At 41.1% G+C, this 19,990-nt stretch overlaps 1 protein-coding gene across 5 annotated transcripts in view; it reads left to right on the forward strand.

Moving 5' to 3' along the window:
- The window catches only part of DIP2C (disco interacting protein 2 homolog C), a 358,059-nt gene extending 339,266 nt beyond the window's left edge, over positions 1-18,793 (forward strand). For all 5 annotated transcript variants that reach the window (XM_080917646.1, XM_080917643.1, XM_080917645.1 and 2 more), the window contains 4 exons: positions 1,107-1,181; positions 3,979-4,153; positions 11,990-12,113; positions 15,578-18,793. In XM_080917646.1, the coding sequence (XP_080773772.1) occupies positions 1,107-1,181; positions 3,979-4,153; positions 11,990-12,113; positions 15,578-15,830 (627 nt within the window). In that variant the 3' untranslated portion in view covers positions 15,831-18,793. The remainder of the gene's footprint in view (positions 1-1,106; positions 1,182-3,978; positions 4,154-11,989; positions 12,114-15,577) is intronic.
- Positions 18,794-19,990: the final 1,197 nt, after the last annotated feature.

Below are 19,990 nucleotides of genomic sequence, written 5' to 3' on the forward strand. Positions count from 1 at the left end.
GGGTCACAGGCATCCACAAGCATGGATAGCGCTTTGTATGGGTGCTGGGGATTTGAACTCATAACTCTCATGCTTGCAGGGCTAATACTCGTACTCAGTGAATTATCTCCCCAAGCCTGGGAACACTTCTAAAAGAAGCATATGTTACTGTGGGCTGTTTAGAATCTGTTTGTCCATAAATACAAGTCCTATCACTTAATGAAGTGGATCTTGGAGTAGGACGGTGGTAACCACTATCCCAACATAATTGCAGGGCCTATAGGGTACAGACACCAGGGCATCACCCTTCAGGTGCAATCTGACTGCTTTAAGATGACATGAGTTTCTACCACAGAGTGTCTTGGCTTCAACTTGACTATTGAATGTTAAATACAGCCTGCCCCAATTCAGAAAACTTGAGACCTTTGATCTCTTTGCTATGTGATATGGTAAACTATTGCTAGGTTCATTGCGCATCGGGAGGAAAGACTTATATCAGTGTCTAAATAAAAGTGGTTCAACGATAGGAATGGGTCCTGTGGGAGTAAAGAGGAGAAAATAGCAGGACAGACATTCCTGTCAGAACCCAGCTGGGCTAGGACTGACCAGACTTTCACTTCTACCAACCACAGAAATATCCTTTGTTGAATCATTTGGAGATTGGTTCCATTTCATCCACACATATCCCTGCAAACTCGTCTCTCCAATTCCTCAAGTTCAAGTTGATTCTGGCCCTGCTTCCTTCCTTAGTTTCTATATGCCACGCCGTTAAATCCATGTGGGCAAATTCCTATTTTATACATCAGACTGGGTGAAATGTTACATCATTTACATGGGTTTTGTTTCAGAATTTCTTTTAAATGATAAGATCTGGGCATTTATCAGTTTTGAGATACTATTAACAATCGTATTTCTATATTTTAAAGTCCTTCTACCCCAGACTGTAGACCTGTAGAGCATTGGTAGGAAGAATACTCTTCGGTAATGGCACACACTTAACTTTATGATATGATGGAAAAAGGAAATGGCCACTTGGCATTGAGGCAGGAGTGCCTAGGGAGAGTGTTTGATGCCCGCCTGCCTCTTTAGCTACAATCAGAAATTGTCTCTTCTTTTTTCTCAAACAGATACTTCCAGGGGTCCGGATCATTATTGCCAACCCAGAAACGAAAGGCCCACTGGGGGACTCCCACCTTGGAGAGGTGAGTCACAGAGAACCTTCTGGGAGGTGTGTCCTCTGAGCCTGTTTTTGCTTTGGCACCTGCTATATCATCCACAGCTCATGCTACTCAAATGAGCAAGTCATGCTGTCCAGGGAGGAACTGGAGTTGTGCTTTCCAGATTCAGTCATTGCTGGAGAACTCAGTGTTATAGAGTGGTGTACCCCTGAGGACACAGGAGACATGGTCATCAGAAAATTCCCACAGCACAGCAAGGCTGATCTCTGCAGATCCACTCTGGAGAGTGTTCTCATGTGCCTTCTCTGTTTCTAAGAACTCCTTCATCAGGAAATTATTGAAACATAAAGAATGAACAGAGCTCCACCTACCACAGTGGTCATGAAACTCAAAAGCCCAAGAATATCAAAGTGGTGATTAGATGTGTGTTTTAGATCAGAGAGCAAAGAGTAGTGGCTTTATGTCACTTGTGATGGCATCCCACCCAGTGGATTTGTTGAATTTGTTGTTGGCCAGGTGTGACTGGAGGGAATATCTCATCATGTTCCCAAGCCTAAGTTTTCCAGCACTGACATCAGCGGAGTCCTGATGCCGCCCATATGGTAAAGTCAAGTGTCCCTTTTCTTGTTCTCTCCACTGATAAGATTTCTCTGAGAAAGTGGAGGGTACAAGGAAATGACACAGCCCAAGTGTTACCTTTCCCTCCAGTTTTCCTGCCTATACCCTGGCTGCCCAGCTTAGGATACCTTTGTGTGATTATACCTGCAATCCTTTACCCTACATGTCACCAGAAGCAGAACAGTATCAGCCCACCCAGGATCTCTTCCCACAGAGCATGTGGGTAGACACAGAACTCATGATCAAGCCCTAACCACTTCTGTTTACTCTCCATATCCCTTTCTTGTCTGGCTGCTTTGAACCATTCTTTGAACCTTGTTATTATATAAAATGTTCTGAACTAGGTTAATCAAGTGTTACTTACATTCAGAGTTCTGTCCCCTTCCAGGGCAACCAGGACTGGAGGTGTTAGGAAGCTGATGGGTTGGTTTGTTTGTTGAATATATGGTTTTACTCCAACCTGACTGAACCATAATTCTCAAATTACATAAGTCAAGGTAGACACATAATATTTTTGATGTTTTCATAATTTTATGCATTGTAAAATGACTTATATCCAAGTAATCAATACACCCATCACCTCATAAAATTACCTTTTCTGTGTTTCTTGAGAAAATTTGTTTCCAAATTTCAAGCCAAAAGGGCACAATCTATTCTCTCAGGAGTCCTTCATCATGTAAATGAAGGCTAATGCCCTTTAGGCAGCATCTCCACCCTCCCTTCCCACCCTCAGGGGCAGTGACAGCAGTTTAGCTCTCTGCTTTCTAGGAGCACAGCCTTTCAGAGTTCACATAAAGAGATTAGGTGGTGTGTCTTGCTCTGACTTCTACTTCATGTTGTTAGGAATAAGAAGCTTCCATTTCCCCTTTTAAAACTGAATTATATGACATGGTGTGTATTTTAAGACTGAATTGTATGACATTGTATTAGTTATGACTTGTCTTATTGCTGTGACAAGAGCAAAATTAGGAAGAGTTTATTTCGGCTTATGGAACCAGGATACAGTTTATCATGGCAGGGATGTCATGATGTCAGGAGCTCAAGGTTGTTGGTCACATTATATTTTTAGTCAGTCCTAAGTGTAGTGGGAATGATGGTGTTCAGCTAGCTTTCTCTTTTTGTAGTCTAGAATGAAGACAAAAAGTGGAACTACTCACATTCAGGTGGTTCTTCCCACCTCAGTTCACCTAAACAAAAAACATGTGCCTAGAGACTTACCATCATCCCAAGTTGACAGTCAATATAATGTGTCATAGTTGTCTTCACAAGGAAAAATTCATACTGGAGAACAGAAAACGGTTGTTATCCTTTGATCTGTGTGTTGCTTTTTAATTACTTCAGCAAGTGCTTAGTAAATGTCTGCTAGGTTCCAGATACTAATCTGGAGTCTTGGGATACAATGGTCAACAGTACAGATGAACTTCAACATATTCAGCTGTATTTCAATGTTAGTAAAAGAACAAATATCCAATCTCAGAATGCCTGTGCTAGGAACAGTATAACCTGAAAGCCCTCCTCATGGGTCTGGCCCTGTGTATCAACACCACTACATGCTTTGTACAGATGTACATTGTACAGAAATGTGTTGGCTCCATTTTTCCTTGGGCCTTTCATGTGGTTCCACATTATCCACAGCTATTGCTTTATACCTATGTCAGCCTCTACCTAACCATTCTGCTGCTGCAGACCCACATTCACCTGCCACTCTTTTCTGTTGACTTTGTCCCTTCACCATCTTACGTGTTATTTGATCATAGTCTGCTTCAAAGGGTATGCTAGCCAAGTAAAAGGGAAAGTCACAGTCTTAGAGCTTTGAGCATTTCCCCAGTTGCTCTTAGAAATGACCATCACATTTGAAAAACTGTAAGGAAACTCGTACAACTTGACTCACTTTTAAGGTCTTTCTGTAATCTGTTTTAATAACATTTTCAGCAGGTGAATGATTTATTTGGTTGCATGGCTGCACCTTATTTTCACATAGTACTTTTATTATAGAGAACTTTGTGAGTGTCTTGTACTCCTGTCCCCACCCCTACCAACACAGACAGCTGGTTGTAACCACCATTGCCTTGTATTCAGACCAAGGAAGTCTTAGCCATTATGGAAAACAAGTTGCTGTGTAGTAAAGAGCTAGCTTCTCTTCCTAGAGAAGACTGAGTGGACAGAGCAGCTCATACACAATGATGTTTCATTCTTTCTTTAGATCTGGGTCCACAGTGCCCACAATGCCAGTGGCTATTTTACTATTTATGGAGATGAATCTCTCCAGTCTGATCATTTCAACTCCCGGTTGAGTTTTGGAGACACCCAGACTATCTGGGCCCGAACAGGCTACCTGGGCTTCCTGCGGAGAACTGAGCTCACAGACGCAAATGGAGGTGAGTCCAGGCTGGAAGATGCTACACATCAGACAGAAGTGTTTGACCAACATTGAAATTGGCCTTGAGGCTTAAGAGCCTCACCAGGACCTCTGCTTGCCCTTGCTCATCTGAAAGTGCCTGACCTTGAAAGAGAGACAAGTATGGACTGGGTAAAGTATTTACTACATGAACACAAGACCTGAGTTTAATGCTCAGAATTCACATATGTGCTTCTTATGATCTTAGAAGTAGAAATTAACTCCCTGGGCTATCTAGCTAACCAACCTAGACATATCATTTCTAAGTTCAGGCAGGGATCCTTTCTCAGCAAACAAGGCGACTAGCAACCAAGGAAAATATCTGAAGTTGGTGTCTGGCTTCCCACACTCATGTAAGTATACATTAATGTGCACATACCTATACAGCCAAATATACATGACCATGGACACACAGGTAAGATATAAATGCAGTAAACAGAGCTGTGCCTTCCTTTGCCTTTCTGAGAACCAAGAGCAAAGGTAAAGCTGAACATGAGCCAGCACACCCTATGGTGAAGTGTGCTTAGCGTCCTCATAAGTTCCAGGGGCTGCATGCTGTTGCTCCCAGGACCACTCCTATGACATTTGAAAGGGAGTAGTCCTGAGTCTCTGGGTCCTGATGACAAACAACTGGGCCTGTATGCCATTGCTTAGGACACAGCCCTGTGTCTAGCAGTAGTATACTCTGTTGTTACCTTCCTGTGCCTCCATATAGAGAATCACACTGGAGTATTTCATGAAGCCAAGATACCAAAGCATTCAAGCCTTGAGGGTGTCTCGGTGGCAGAGTGCAGAGGACCACATGTCACAGGAATAAATTTTCAATACGTATTCAAATAACTGGGGAGATAGTTCACTTGGTAAAGTATTTCCTATGCAAGAAAGAAGACCGGAGTTCAGATCTCCAGCACTCAAGTAAAATGCCAGGTACAACAACCACGCACACACCTGTAATCCCAGGACAAGGAAGGCTAAATAGGTGGATTCCTGGAGCTCACAGGCCAGCCACCCTAACCACATTAGTGAGCGTAGGTGCAGTGAGAGTCCCTGTCTCACAGAGTAAAGTGGGAAGAACTGAGGGAAGATATTCTATGTTGGCACCGAGCAGGGGCATCTACAGACACACAGAAAAATAAACAAATGCCCTGAAAATTCATTTCTGATTATTTCATAGTTTTTTCTTGCCTCTCTGTCACCATATAATTCTAGAGTCATGGGGAGACTAAAATTCTGGACATACTAGATTCTAAACTTTGATGAGGCTTCCTAAATCACATAGAATACCTGCTAACCTGAGTCCTGCATTTAGGGACATAACATGCTAGTGTGGCAGTTTCATGATGGGTAGTCACAGGTTCATCTAATCAAGGATGTAAAGTCAAAGTTGTAAAAGAGGGTATCAGTTTATAGCCCTCAGGAAACACCTGTAGAATCCTGCCCAGCTAAGCCCTAGGGAACAAGGCAGAAGAGTGTGGTTGGTGTCTTCACCTTATTGGTCCTCAGTGATGAATGAACCCATTCTCTGAACCAGAAAGCAAAGTTCAATTGTACAGAGAAGCAAGTAAGTAGAAGTCTTGCTTGTCTGCATAAATTAGGAATGGTTTGTATGTTTTTACTTGGTGATATTTGTTTGTTTTAAATTTTCCTCGGGGGGAGATCCAGGGACACAGGTCTGGTGAGACTGCACTGCAAATAGCTAGGGCGCAGAGAGGTCTGGGCAGAGTGCATGGAATGCATGCCCCCATCCCATTGGTTCAGGAAAGCAGGAACTCTGCCTTAGGGTCTTGGTTTCTACCCGGAGGGCCCGTGTGTACGGACCAGACGGTCAGGCCATCTGCCACCAGGAACAGCAGAGATCCAGGGACACAGGCAACATACACAGGAGAGACGGGAACCAATCACTGACAACAAGATAGCAAGAGGAAAGCAAAAGAACTTACCCAATGGAAACTAAGACAACCTGACAACACCAGAACCCAGCTCTCCCATCACAGCAAACAGCAGAATGCCAAACACTCCAGAAAAAGAAGACTCAGACCCGAAATCATACCTCAAGATGATGATAGAGATCCTTAAACAAGAACTGGAGGGAAAGCATAAAGAATTAGAAGCTTTTAAAGAAGAAACAAGAAAAACACTCAAAGAAATCAAAGAACTAGATAGAGGAAAATAGAACAAAAGAGATGAAGGAATTACAGAAGGAATTTAAAATGGAAATTGAAACAATAAAGAAAACACTAAAACAACCATGGAGGTAGAAAACCTAAAAAAGAAATCAGGAGTCACAGATGCAAGCATCTCCAGTAGACTACAAGAAATGGAAGAGAGAATCTCGGGTCGAACACAACATTGAAAACATAGACAAAACAGTCAGAGAAGATGCAAAAGCCAAAAAGCTCCTAACCCAAAATATCCAGGAGATCCAGGACACAATGAGAAGACCAAACCTAAAGATAATAGGAATAGAAGAGGGCGAAGAATATCAACTAAGAGGCACAGTAAATATCTTCAACAAAATCGTAGAAGAAAACTTCCCTACCCTTAAGAATGAGATGACCATGAGCATAAAAGAAGCCTACAGGACTCCAAATAGAGTGGACCAGAAAAGAAATTCCTACCAACACATAACAGTCAAAATGCCAAGTGCCCAAAGAAATGAACAAATACTAAAAACAGTAAGGGGAAAAGGTTATGTAACATAAAGGCCAATCAGAATCACACCCAACTTCTCAACAGAGACTATGAAAGCTAGAAGATCCTGGACAGACATCATACAGACCCTAAGAGAACACAAGTGTCAGCCCAAGCTGCTATACCCAGCAAAACTCTCAATCACCATAGATGGAGAGACCAAGATATTCTAAGACAAAAATAAATTTATACAATATTTGACCACAAACCCAGTACTACAACGAATTATAGGTGGAAAACCCAGTACAAGGAGGGAAACTACATCGTAGTAAAAACAAGAAAATATGTAAGCAAGAAAACCAAAAAAAGAAAGACACACAGGCACAATTCTACCTCTAAAAGCAAAAATAGCAGGAAACAGCAACCAATATTCTTTAATATCTCTTAACATAAATGGACTCAATTCCCCAATAAAAAGACATAGGATATCAGACTGGATACACAAATAGAATCCAGAATTTTTGCTGCATGCAGGAAACTCATCTCAGAGGAAGGACACTTTTTACTCATTACAGGGGAAGTTTGTCAGGAGGAACTTTCAATCCTTAACATATATGCTCCAAATACAAGAGCACCCATATTCATAAAAGAAACCCTACTAAAGCTCAAAAAATACATTGCACCCCACACAATAATAGGGGGAGACCTCAACACCCCACTCTCATCAATGGACAGATCATGAAACCAAACTGAACAAGTGAAACTAGCAGAGGTTATGAACCAATTGAAATTAATAGACATCTACAGAACATTTCATCCTAAAACAAAAGAATATACCTTCTCAGCAACTCACAGCACCTTCTCCAAAATTGACCATATAAACGATCACAAAACAAGCCTGAATAGATATAAAAAGATTGAAATACTCCCGTGCATCCTCTCAGATCACCATGGTCTAAGCCTGGTCTTTAACAACAACAAAGACAACAAAAAGCCCACATACACATGGAAACTAAACAATGCTCTCTTAAACGATAGCAGGGTCAAAGAAGAAATAAAGAAATTAAGTATTTTCTAGAATTCAATGAAAACGAAAACACAATATACCCAAACCTATAGGATGCAATGAAAGCAGTACTGAGAGGAAAACTCATAACTCTGAGTGCTTCCAAAAAGAAACTGGAGAGAGGACACACTAGCAACTTTACAGCACAGTTGAAAGCTCTAAAACAAAAGGAAGCAGATGCACCCAAGAATAGACAGCAAGAAATAATCAAAGTCAGAGCAGAAATTGACCAAATAGAAACAAAAAGAACCATTCAAAGAATCAACAAAACCAAGAGCTGGTTCTTTGAGAAAATTGACAAGATTGATAAACCCTTAGCCAGACTAACTAGAGGGCAAAGAGAGAGTCTCCAAGTTAACAAAATCAAAAAGTGGAGACATAACAACTGAAACTGAGGAAATTCAAGAAATCATCAGATCCTACTACAAAAGCCTATACTCAACAAAGCTGGAAAATCTGGAGGAAATGGATGAATTTCTAGACAGATAGCAGATACTAAAGTTAAACCAGGACCAGGTAAACCATCTAAATAATCCCATAACACCTAAAGAAATAGAAGCAGTCATCAAAAGCCTCCCAACCAAATAAAGCCCAGGTCCAGATGGGTTCAGTGCAGAATTCTATCAGACATTTATTGACGGTCTAATACCAATACTCTCCAAATGCTTTCACAAAATAGAGTCAGATGGAACACTACCTAACTCATTTTTCAAGGCCACAATAACTCTTGTTCCCAAACCACACAAAGACCCTACAAAAAAAGAGAACTTCAGACCAATCTCAGTTATGAACATTGATGTAAAAATACTCAACAAAATCCTTGCAAACCGAATCCAAGAACACATCAAACGATCATTCACCATGATCAAGTAGGCTTCATCCCTGGAATGCAGGGATGGTTTAATATACAGAAATACATCAATATAATCCACCATATAAACAAACTCAAAGAAAAAAACCACATGGTCATCTCACTAGTTGCTGAGAAAGCTTTTGACAAAATTCAACACCCCTTCATGTTAAAAGTCTTGGAAAGAACAGGAATTCAAGGCCCATACCTAAACATAGTAAAAGCAATATACAGCAAACCAATAGCCAACATCAAACTTAACGGTGAGAAACTTAAAGCAGTTTCACTAAAATCAGGGACTCGACAAGGCTGCCCACTCTCCCCCTACCTATTCAACATAGTACTGGAAGTCCTGGTGGGAGCAATTAGACAGCAAAAGGAAATCAAAGGGATACAAATTGGAAAGGAAGAAGTAAAAACATCACTGTTTGCAGATGACCTGATAGTGTACTTAAGTGACCCCAAAAATTCCACCAGAAAACTTCTACAGCTGAAAAACAGGTTCAGCACAGTGGCTAGATATAAAATTAACTCAAACAAATTAGTAGCCTTCCTCTACTCCAAGGGCAAACGTGGAGAAAGAAATTAGGGAAAAGATACCCTTCATAATAGTCACAAACAATATGAAATACCTTTGTGTGATTCTAACTAAGAAAGTGAAGGACCTGTATGACAAGAACTTCAAATCTCTAAAGAAAGAAATTGAGGAAGATCTCAGAAAATGGTAAGATATCCCATGCTCATGGATTGGAAGGATCAACAAAAATGTCCATCTTACCAAAAGCAATCTACAGATTCAATGCAATCCCCATCAAAATTCCAGCCCAATTCTTCATAGAGTTGGAAAAAGCAATGTGCAGTTTCATCTGGAATAACAAAAGATCTAGAATAGCTAAATCCATCCTCAACAAGAAAACTTCTGCTGGAATCACCATCCCTGACCTCAAGCTATATTAGAAGGCAATTGTGTTAACAACTGCATGGTACTGGTACAGAGATAGGCACTTGGATCAATGGAATAGAATCCAAGATCCAGAAATGAGCCTTCACATATATGGTCACTTGGTTTTTTACAAAGGAGCCGTAAACATTCAATGGAAAATGGACAGCCTCTTTAACAAGTGGTGTTGCTCCAACTGGCACTCAGCATACAGAAGAATGAAAATAGACCCTTTCTTATTTCTTTGTACAAAGCTCAAGTGCAAGTGGATCAAAGATCTTCACATTAAATCAGGTACACTGACTATTCGAAGAGAAAGTAGGGAAAACCTTAGAACACATAAGCACAGATGAAAATTTCCTGAACAGAAGACCAGTGGATGTGCTCTAAGGTCAAATATTGACAAATGTGACTTAATGAGATTTTAAAGTTTCTGTAAGGTTAAGGACACTGTCAAAACAAAACGGCAGCCAAGAGATTGGGAAAAGATCTTTACCAACCCCACATCTGATAGAGGCCTAATATCCAAGGTATACAAAGAACTCAAGAAGTTAGACACCAGAGAATCAAACAACCCTATTAAAAATGGGTTAGAGAGCTAAACAAAAAGTTCTCAATTGAGGAATATCAAATGGCTGAGAAGCTTCTAAGCAAGTGCTCAACATCCTTAGCCATCAGGGAAATGCAAATCATAACAATCCTGAGATTCCACCTCACACGAACCAGAATGGCTAAGATCAAAAATTCAGACGACAGCAGATGCTAGTGAGGATGCGGAGAAAGAGGAACACTCCTCCACTGTTGGTGGGGTTGTAAACTGATACAACCTCTCTGAAAATCAGTCTTGTGGTTCCTCAGAAAATTAGACTTAGTCTTACCTGAAGACCCAGTTATCCCACTTCTGGGCATATATTCCAGAGATGTTCCAACATACAACAAAGACACATGTACCACAATGTTCATAGCAGCCCTATTTATAATAGCCAGAAGCTAGAAAGAACCCAGATGTCCTTCAGTAGATAAATGGATACAAAAATTGTGGTATATTTACACAATGATGTACTACTCAGCTATCAGAAACAATGACTTTATGAAATCCTTAAGAAAATGGATGCATCTAGAGAATATCATCCTGAGTGAGGTAACCCAGTCACAAAAGAACAGACATAATACACAGTCACTGATAATTGGATACTAACCCCAGAAAGCTCTGAACACCCCAGAAACAACTTACAGACTATATGAAGTTCAAGAAAAACAAAGGCCAAAAAACAAAACAAAAAAAAAATGAAAAACCAGTATGCTTAATCTTTACACACCAAGTAAACTTTGACTATTTCTAGGTTACATCTTGTTTTACATGTTCTTCATGCTCATTGTAACTATTAAGATTTTAAGGCATACTATCAAACCTTTAAAAAAAATCAAGTACTGACAAAAATGTATTCATATACTATTATGCAAAAATGCTTTTAACATCTGTACATTTATTTTTGTTTTTTAAAATAAAGTTGTTCAATTAAAAAAATTTACCTTGGCACACTTATTATCCAGTTAAAAATTAAGGATACAATTTTTATTTTTAAGCAAAAATAGGGCTGACTACATTTTCATTATTATAAGGTTTTCTTGCAGGATAAGAGTAAGTATTTCAGGGCCTGGGGAGATAACTCAGCAGATGAAAACAAACAATTTGACCTCCAGAATCTATGTGTTAGGTAGGCATGATAGCCTTCCTGAAATACCAGCTCAAAGGACTCAGACTAGGAATCTTTGGAGCTAGCTAAACTAGTCTGCTTGTCCATTTGGGAAGCTTTGTGTTTAAGTAAGATACCCTACCTCAGGGTAAGAGATGGAGAACAGCTGAGGGACTTGTAAGTTTAACCCCATGAAAACTTTTAAGTGCCAACTGGTGTTAGCTCCATTGGTCATTGCTTAGACCCTTGGTCACTGATGGAGATGTGATCTTATGGTAGAAGCTGGGCCTAAAGAAGATTTGCTTTTTCCCAGTGGACAGAGTCAGAAATTAGGCAGGCTAGGACTAAAAGGCTTAGGAGAGTGATGAAGAGACATATTATATACCTATGTGAAAGCATCATAATAAAACGTACTATTTTGTATAATTAATATACGTTCATACAGAATATCTAAGAAAAGCCAGGTATGGCTTTATCCCCAGTAACTGGGATGCTGACAAGATTCCCTCAGGTTTGCTAGTCAGCCTAGCTGAGTTTCCATCCCTAGATCTGATTCTCTTTCCCTTATGTTACTCTGGACCAAATAGAATAAAACAAAGGTCTTGACTGGTTCTTGGTTTCTTCTCCAACAGAGCGCCATGATGCCCTCTACGTGGTAGGGGCACTCGATGAAGCCATGGAGTTGCGGGGCATGAGGTACCACCCAATAGATATAGAGACTTCCGTCATCAGAGCCCACAAAAGTGTCACAGAATGGTAAGAGGACAGGAAGGCATTGTCTATTCTGTTGTTGGGAGCCTAGGTATTGATCACAGGTTGTGAAGGAATTTCCCTAAGACAAGGCACTGGACTGGGTGTGGCATCTCTTCAAGGTAAGCTTTCCTCAGAGCTAAGGGAAATCCAGTAAAGAACTGCTCTGTTAGGACATCTCAGGTGAGAGAGAGCTTTTGCCTGAATAGTGTTTCCAGGAAGCCAAGTTGCTATTTTCTGCAATTATATAGGTGTGAGGTTTATTTTAGTTCTCTATATTGTATTTTTACAAATTAAAACAACAAAACACATATGCCTCCCACTGATACTTGGTAATCTGAGGTATTATACTTCTATTGGAAAAGTAAGCATGGAGTGGCATTGTTTTGGTTGGGCTTACTAGGTATGTGTGTCAGGTAAGAAATGCTTCAATTAAACCAAGGCCTAAGCCACAAGGCCCTGTCCTGTACACAGTGGCCCAAGCATAGGGATATTAGTTCTTATCCTTCCCAGAGGTGAGGATCTCTGTCTTCTGCCTGAGCCCACTCAATACATTTAAACGTGCCATTGACAAGCAGGCCTCCACAAAGGGGCTCACTTCTGCTCCCTGTGTTTGGGAAAAGGAAGGAAGCTAGAGCAAGTCATCAGTCTCTGCTCATGGCAGCCACAGACTTACTTAGCACCTTCATGCTGTCTTTCAGAATGAAAAGTGACTCCATACTTTTCAGTTTGGGTTTGTTCACTCATTGATGACAGATGAGCTACTTACTAAGGGCACTAAACTGGCAGAGAGCCTGCTATAACTACTCTCAGTCTTAGGCCACAACCAGCAAGGGAAGCACCTGCAGGATTAGCTTTGAATAGTTTTCAGACCTTACTTCTGATCATTCTTCTAAAGGGTTTCCAAGCACAGGCTCAGACTTACTGTCATTTATTGAACCTGAATAGTACAGGTAGATAATATTTATTTGTTTATGTTTTGTGGTGCTGGGCTTTAGAACTGGTGTCTCGTACATGCTAAACAGATGTTCTCTAACAGTCCTGAATCTGATTGTTAAGCTCTTGGAAAAGTACCTGAGATCCTGTTTGCAGGTACATGTTCTATCTCAGAGTTTCCTCCTTACTGTGGATGGATGGAGAAATACAAAAGACAGTTAAAAAAAAATCTCTTGATACTTGACAGGGGACCAGGGCTGACCTCATTTTGTACCTATGTGGCTCTACATTTATTTCATCTGTAGCCTCAGTTTAGTTGCCTTTGTCATCTCCCTCAAAGTGAATGCTGAGGAGAAAAAAAACTCAGAGGGTATACTCCCTCCAAGTTTTTATTCCCTAAGCATTACTAGGATTACCTACTATGTGGCTACTGAGCTGAGTCTGACACTGATATAGTTGGGCAGGGCCTCCAATTCCTTTGTCTTGGAGAAGCCCAGGAGGAAGGAATTGATGAATTGGGATTTGATTCTGATGGACTCAGGACTTCTGGAAACTGTCCAGTTACAGACTTCCTCTCCTCTCCTGCTGGACCTCTCAGAGTTTCTCCCTTTGTTTCCTCCTCATCCACCCACATGTTCTGTAGGTTGCCTGCTGCTGAGAAACCCCATGTCAAAGACAAAACCATCTCCATGTTGCTAAATTCAAGCTTTAGTTAGAGTTTTATTGCTGTAAAGAGATACCATGACCACAGCAACATTTACAAAGGAAAACTTAGTTGGGGCTGGCTTACAGGTCAGAGTCGTAGTCCACTGTTGTCATAGCAGAAAGTGTAGCGTCACACAAACATGGTACTGGAGAGGTCGCTAAGAGTTTTACAGGCAACAGGAAGAAACAATGAGCCATTAGGTCTGGCTTGATTTTTGAGACCTCTTGTCCACCCTCCAGTGACACACTTCCTCCAACAAGGCCAAGTACCTTAATAGTACCATTTCCTATGTGTCCATGAGGGCCATATTTATTCAAACCACGTCACCAATCAAATTTATTTCTCATCAGGGGACTTGGCATGTTGATACACCCCCTTAGAAAGCTGTGGTAGTTAGAAGGTCTCCAGTCCCTATGCCACTTCCAGGTAAACTGTGGAATGACAGCAAATCTCACGTTCCACACACTATGGATGGCTGAGCTGTGCCTAGTACTTCAGAACAGTAGCATATACTTCAGATGCCATAATACTATTTGACCCAAACTGTCTGCGAGATGTATTTGATCACTGATAACACAGACACAACAGTGTATCATGGAGGCCATGCAAAACAATATTTCAGTATCACAGGAATGAAATGTCAGCACAACATGGAAATCACTTTCAAAACTTCTTTGAGGGGTGCAGGAGTCATAAGCAGCACTGTGCTTAATGTTCTCTGTAGTTCTCCCTTTCAGCATAGTGCATGCATATTGATGATACTGAATAGAATTCGCATTATTTTCTATTACACTTAGTCTTGTGCTTGTAGGAAAAATAGTGCCTCTAAGTACATCTCATTCAAAGCTAGGATAGACATTGTTAGACAGGCAGGGGAGAGCTAATGTGCTTGGTTCTGAATCTGGTACCCTTCTTCATGTGTCCCCTTCCTACCAGGAGCTTGCTAGCATATCTATATAGTTCCTTCTACACTTCAATACTATGGTTCCTACATCTAAGCAGATCTGTGTACCAGAGATTGTCTATACCAGGGTCTTTAATCAGTCCTAAAAGCCAGTGTCCAAGGTTCATAGAGTTTACAGTGGTAAAGCACTGGGCATGCAGGAGGCTTTCCACCAAATAAATACCTACTGTAGGAATTAGTTTACTGTCATCTCCAAACTCAGTACTCAGAGACAGAACTGCTAGCCTTGTGCTGTTTGACTGGAGATAGATTCAGTGGCTCTGCCCTCCATGTGTCTTATACTCTGGGACTAGCTCAGGCACATCTGTAGTCTGGCAATGGCAGTTACATCATAACAACCCAGAATATTCCAGCACTTGTATAGCCTCTACTAATATCCCCCTGCTTACACACATTGACCAGATTTCATATTGAGCTTGAGCCCAAGAGCCAGAGAGTGGGAGGGCTGGGCTGATTGTGCTTCCTGATCCCATTCAAACTCCTGCAGCAGCAGAGCTGGGAATATGAAAGCTGGTGATAGGCCGCTTCAGAGGGCAGATGAACATGGTGGGAACCCCATCCCAGGCAGCTATAAAGTAGCAGAACTTGAATCCAGAACCCCCTAGGGGGGTAGAAGTGAGCCCTGTGCCATAGAAGCAGAATCCAGAAAATAACATAAATACCAGACAGGAGCCATCATGAGAGAAGGCCAGAAGAAAATGTGAAAAGGTACATTGTTGCTGGGAAGGCTATATGCTAACCCAGCTCAGAGAGATGTGCCAGTCTGAGGAGATGGGTGGGATCTCAGGCAGATCTGAATAGAAACAAGGTGTTATTATGTAAAAGACTCCCCCAGTAATGGTGCTTTTCTTCTCTGTCTTCTAGTGCTGTCTTTACCTGGACAAACCTGTTAGTGGTTGTGGTTGAACTGGATGGGTCAGAGCAGGAAGCCTTGGACTTGGTTCCCTTGGTAACCAATGTGGTTCTGGAAGAGCATTACCTGATTGTAGGCGTAGTGGTCGTGGTGGACATCGGTGTCATCCCCATCAACTCCCGGGGAGAGAAACAGCGGATGCACCTGCGAGACGGGTTCTTGGCAGACCAGCTGGACCCCATCTACGTGGCCTATAACATGTAGTCTTGTCACTTTGACTTCCACAGACTTTCTACGGATGTGACCATTTTTCTTTATTTTTTTTTCTTCTCAGTGTCCACAGAGACATACAGACACTCGGGCCACACTCAAAGGAGCCTGACGCGGTGGGGTGTGGGGTAGGACCTCTAGGAGCACTCACCCTGGCATGGAAGTGAAATGTGAATTTATGCTGGAGTTTGCTCAGAAGGACTTTGGATCACTGCCTTCAGTTTGCTGGAAAAGATCATTTTAAGAACTTTATTTCCTTTTTTTTTTTTTTAATTATTGGATAAGAAGTGTTCTCTTCGTAAATGTGGTATTTTGTTAAGCCGAAATAGCAATTAAAAAGAATATTCTACCCTTCAAATGGGTTCTTTTAAACAATTTATGTAGTGTGACAAAGAATTGTTTTTTTCTGTTTTAATGTGTCATGGAATCTTACTGACATGGATCTGTTACTAATTTAAGCCATCCCTAGATCTCACCCTTCTAGGAGAGTTTATTGAGGTACGAGAACCTTCCAGGTAGCACCTTCCAATTAGATTTTAGCAGCTTTCTTTGTCAGAGACATGCTGAAGAAACAGAGGCCAGTTTATGGCCTTTGAAGTTAACATAGAACGAGAATCGATTATAAATAAGGTATTTCGGCAACTATCTTGCAGATATCTTTGTACTAAACTAAAAAGATAAAAATAAGTTAACTTCCTCGATATGTAATTATGTACAAAATGTTTAATTTATTTTGATCTCTTTAGAAGTATAAAAGAGAAAAAACATTCAAGAATATTAAAGTCTTGTAATGTTTGCTAATATAAACAAAGTGTTGTATTATCTTGCGTGGATAGTATCACAACAAATATATATATATGAAATATAAATTCACTAATGAACAAAGGAGATTTTAAAGTTTAACTGCAGAACTTGTCACTTGCATGGTGCGCCCTCCACTGTATTCACACACACTTGGCTGTTTCCAAGCAATCGCAGATCGCCAGGAACCCTGTCTTAGACCAGAGACCAGCAAGTGGAGTCACCGCCGTCTCTGAGATGGCGAAGGGATCTAATGCTAACGTGCACTAATTTTTCCTTTGCTGCGAAGACTACAGTGAATGCTCTCGTGCCAGCATGTGCCAGTGACGTTGAGGGGCTCCAGGTTGGCAAACAGCACTGTTTTCTCAGCTGCAAGAATTTTGTTGCATAATGTCAATTTTATTTTATTTTAGCATTTTGTGTTACTTTTTATAATTTTTGTTGTTGTTGTCCCTTGATATGAAAAGAATGACACCCTGTGGTCATTTGCACCAGGTGTCACTAATTTACCCCTTACAGTGGCCAATGTGATAAATGTCCAAAACACCTTTGAGGGAAAGGCTAGCAATGTGTGATGTCTTCTTGACTATGTAGACCCAGCTAACTCTGGTCCCCTAATCCTGGGGACTTCTTAGTTGGCCCTGAGTAGCCACTATTCCAGGGACTTAAAACAGAAAGGAGTTCTGCCAGCTTCATCCTTGTGCTGTCGGCTGGGGAACTGACCCCTGGTGACATGTGCCTATATTTTCATGTGCACAGCTTGGCCACTGTATCCTTGCCTGCATCCAACCAAGGAGAAGGTATCAGCAATACAAGACAACGTTTATTTTGTAATTGCCACAATATGGCTTCAGTGGCTCCCGGTATGAGATAAGCCTAAAATTGTTGCTAGGCAGAAATGAGATTCTTGATTGCTTTATGGGCAAAGTCTTTGTCTCCTTAGTTTTATGCCACCAACAATAAGCCCTTTGCTAAAAGAGTTTTGTTTGATTTCTGAGATCCAAGGCTGATTTGTTTTGGTTTGTTATTAAGTGGCACATTTCTTTTAAAAATTTCATGTGTAAAGCATTCTTCATCCATATAAATCATTTAATTTTTCAAATATTGTTTGCTCATTGCTGTATGTTTCTGCATGTTTCAAATACACATTCCTACAGTTTGCAGCTTCCCAAGGGGGAAAATCCCTGCCACATAAAGAAACATTTTGACACATGCATTTGCACCCCATACATCCCCCCCCCACTTCTTTCTTTCTCAAAGGGAACTTGGTTTAACATTTCAGATAGGATACTGATTGGTAAACATCATTGCAGATGCAGGAAATCTGCCATCTGGCTGATGTGAGGAAGCAAAGCAAATTTAGATGTCACTCAAAACCTTCTCTTAACTTTTCACCATATCAACTTCACACCCAAGGAGGGCGAAGGCTGCAACACAGGTGCAAAAGCCGATCCCAGCAGGTCTCTTCTGCATCCTGTCATCTGGGACATGAGACTTTAGGTTTGAAGGAGTTGGTGGACTGGGTTGTAAGCTTAGTTGTGCAAGAAAAAGGAAAGGATACACTTAAGTACCACCAGTTTCAGCAATAAAGAAGGATCGTTGTGTATTAGAAACCGTACTGTAGATAAATCATTCATGAGAATGTTTTTTTTAAAAAAAAAAATGTTTGTCTTGTGACCATGTGCTTTTGGAGTCAGCCAAAACCATGTAATCAACTTGCACAAAAAGAGGGGACACAATGGACATTGAGACACCGACCTAAATCAAACAGGAGCAGATTCCTCATGGTGCTTGTTTATTATATATATTTAACCCTGCTTGACACTTTACCCAAGGGGACAGTCCCTTTATCAGTTGAATGTTAGCAGCGTTATTTCAGAGTGTGGTGACTGGTTAGAGAAAAACTCATGTACTCAACCAATCACAGTTTCAAACAAAATTTTTATGTGCAAAGGACAGCAACCTTCTTGTATGTTCAACCACCAGTACGCTTTGTACATCTGTGATAACGCCTGTTTTATATTCAAATGAAAAAATAAAAGCTTTTATTTTTGTTGCTCTGAAAATAGCAGTTTCTTAATTGGTACCCTGGAAAAAAAATGTCTGGGACAGGCCACTTCCATGTCAGGTAGGAGGTGACTCCTGCTGGGGAATGTATCTGACTGTGTACATGACTTGTTGCATAACTTAGTACAGAGGATCCTGCTTTGAATGATGTGTAAATCTTGATGTGGGCATTTCTAGTTAACAGCAGTTCCTATGGCAACCAATGTTTTGTGAAATGTTTTTTTTTTATTATTCTTTTAAATATATCTGAATATATTTGTTCACGTTTTGCTACAAGTGTGCAGATTATTGGTAACTGTTTGGGACAGAGAGTAAGCAGATGTCCTGGGTGTGTGAACCCTTCTGTTTGCTGTGTCACAGGGAACTGTGTCTGGACAGGCCACCGGGGCCTATGCTGTCCAGTTCGGACTGTCATTGCTCGTTTAATAACCAAAAGTTGTATCTTTTGCTTAACAGTTTTGTCTTGGGAAAGCCTTAACTAGTTGCCTGATGGTTAAAAATGGTCAGCATGAGCCTAGGGAGATTGCTGAGCTGGTCAAGCAGTTGCCACACAGCCTGGCAACCAGAGTTCGATCCTGGAACTCACATGTGAGTAGCGGGAGAGAACGAACTCCACAAAGTTCTCTAACAACCACAGGCACACCATTGTCCATCCCCTCTACACATCATACACATAAATGATAATTTAACATGTGCTTCTAAGCCTGGCACTGGGGAAGCAGAAGCAGGACTTCTGGGCCTCACCTGCTACCTAACCTTTGAATTCCAGGCCAAGGAGAGAGACCCTGTGTACACATAGCAAGATGGTTACCTCCTGAAGAGTGATAGCTACGTGTTAACAGCTGGCTTCCACACAAATGTCAGGGCTAGTTCATAGGATCAGAACTGAAGTGCATCTGTGCAGAGCACCAGCTTAGCTTCAAGTCTTTGTGTTAGAGTTCAAATTGCCTTTACATCTGAGATGACAAATGTAATGCTTTCATATAGACCCATGTTTATCAAATGGCGACCCTGATAACTGGTCAAGAAGAAACCAGGTAACCATAAAAATTGTGCCTATGGAGGCCACTTCAGATCCAGCGTATGGACTCATGTATGTATTGATGTGTGCACATGTAGCATCTTTTAGTGTGGTGTTCTGCATACTGTGTGCTCTCTAGGACAACATTACAGACCTAGGGCATGTTCTGTAGCACCGAGGTTGTTGATCTGTTCTAGGAATCCCCTGTGACATCTCAGTATGCTGAGATCCGATGGTCTGTCCACCTACATGGAAACTAGGTAAA

Source organism: Micromys minutus (genome assembly GCF_963924665.1).
Source record: "Micromys minutus genome assembly, chromosome: 6".
Taxonomy (NCBI): domain Eukaryota; kingdom Metazoa; phylum Chordata; class Mammalia; order Rodentia; family Muridae; genus Micromys; species Micromys minutus.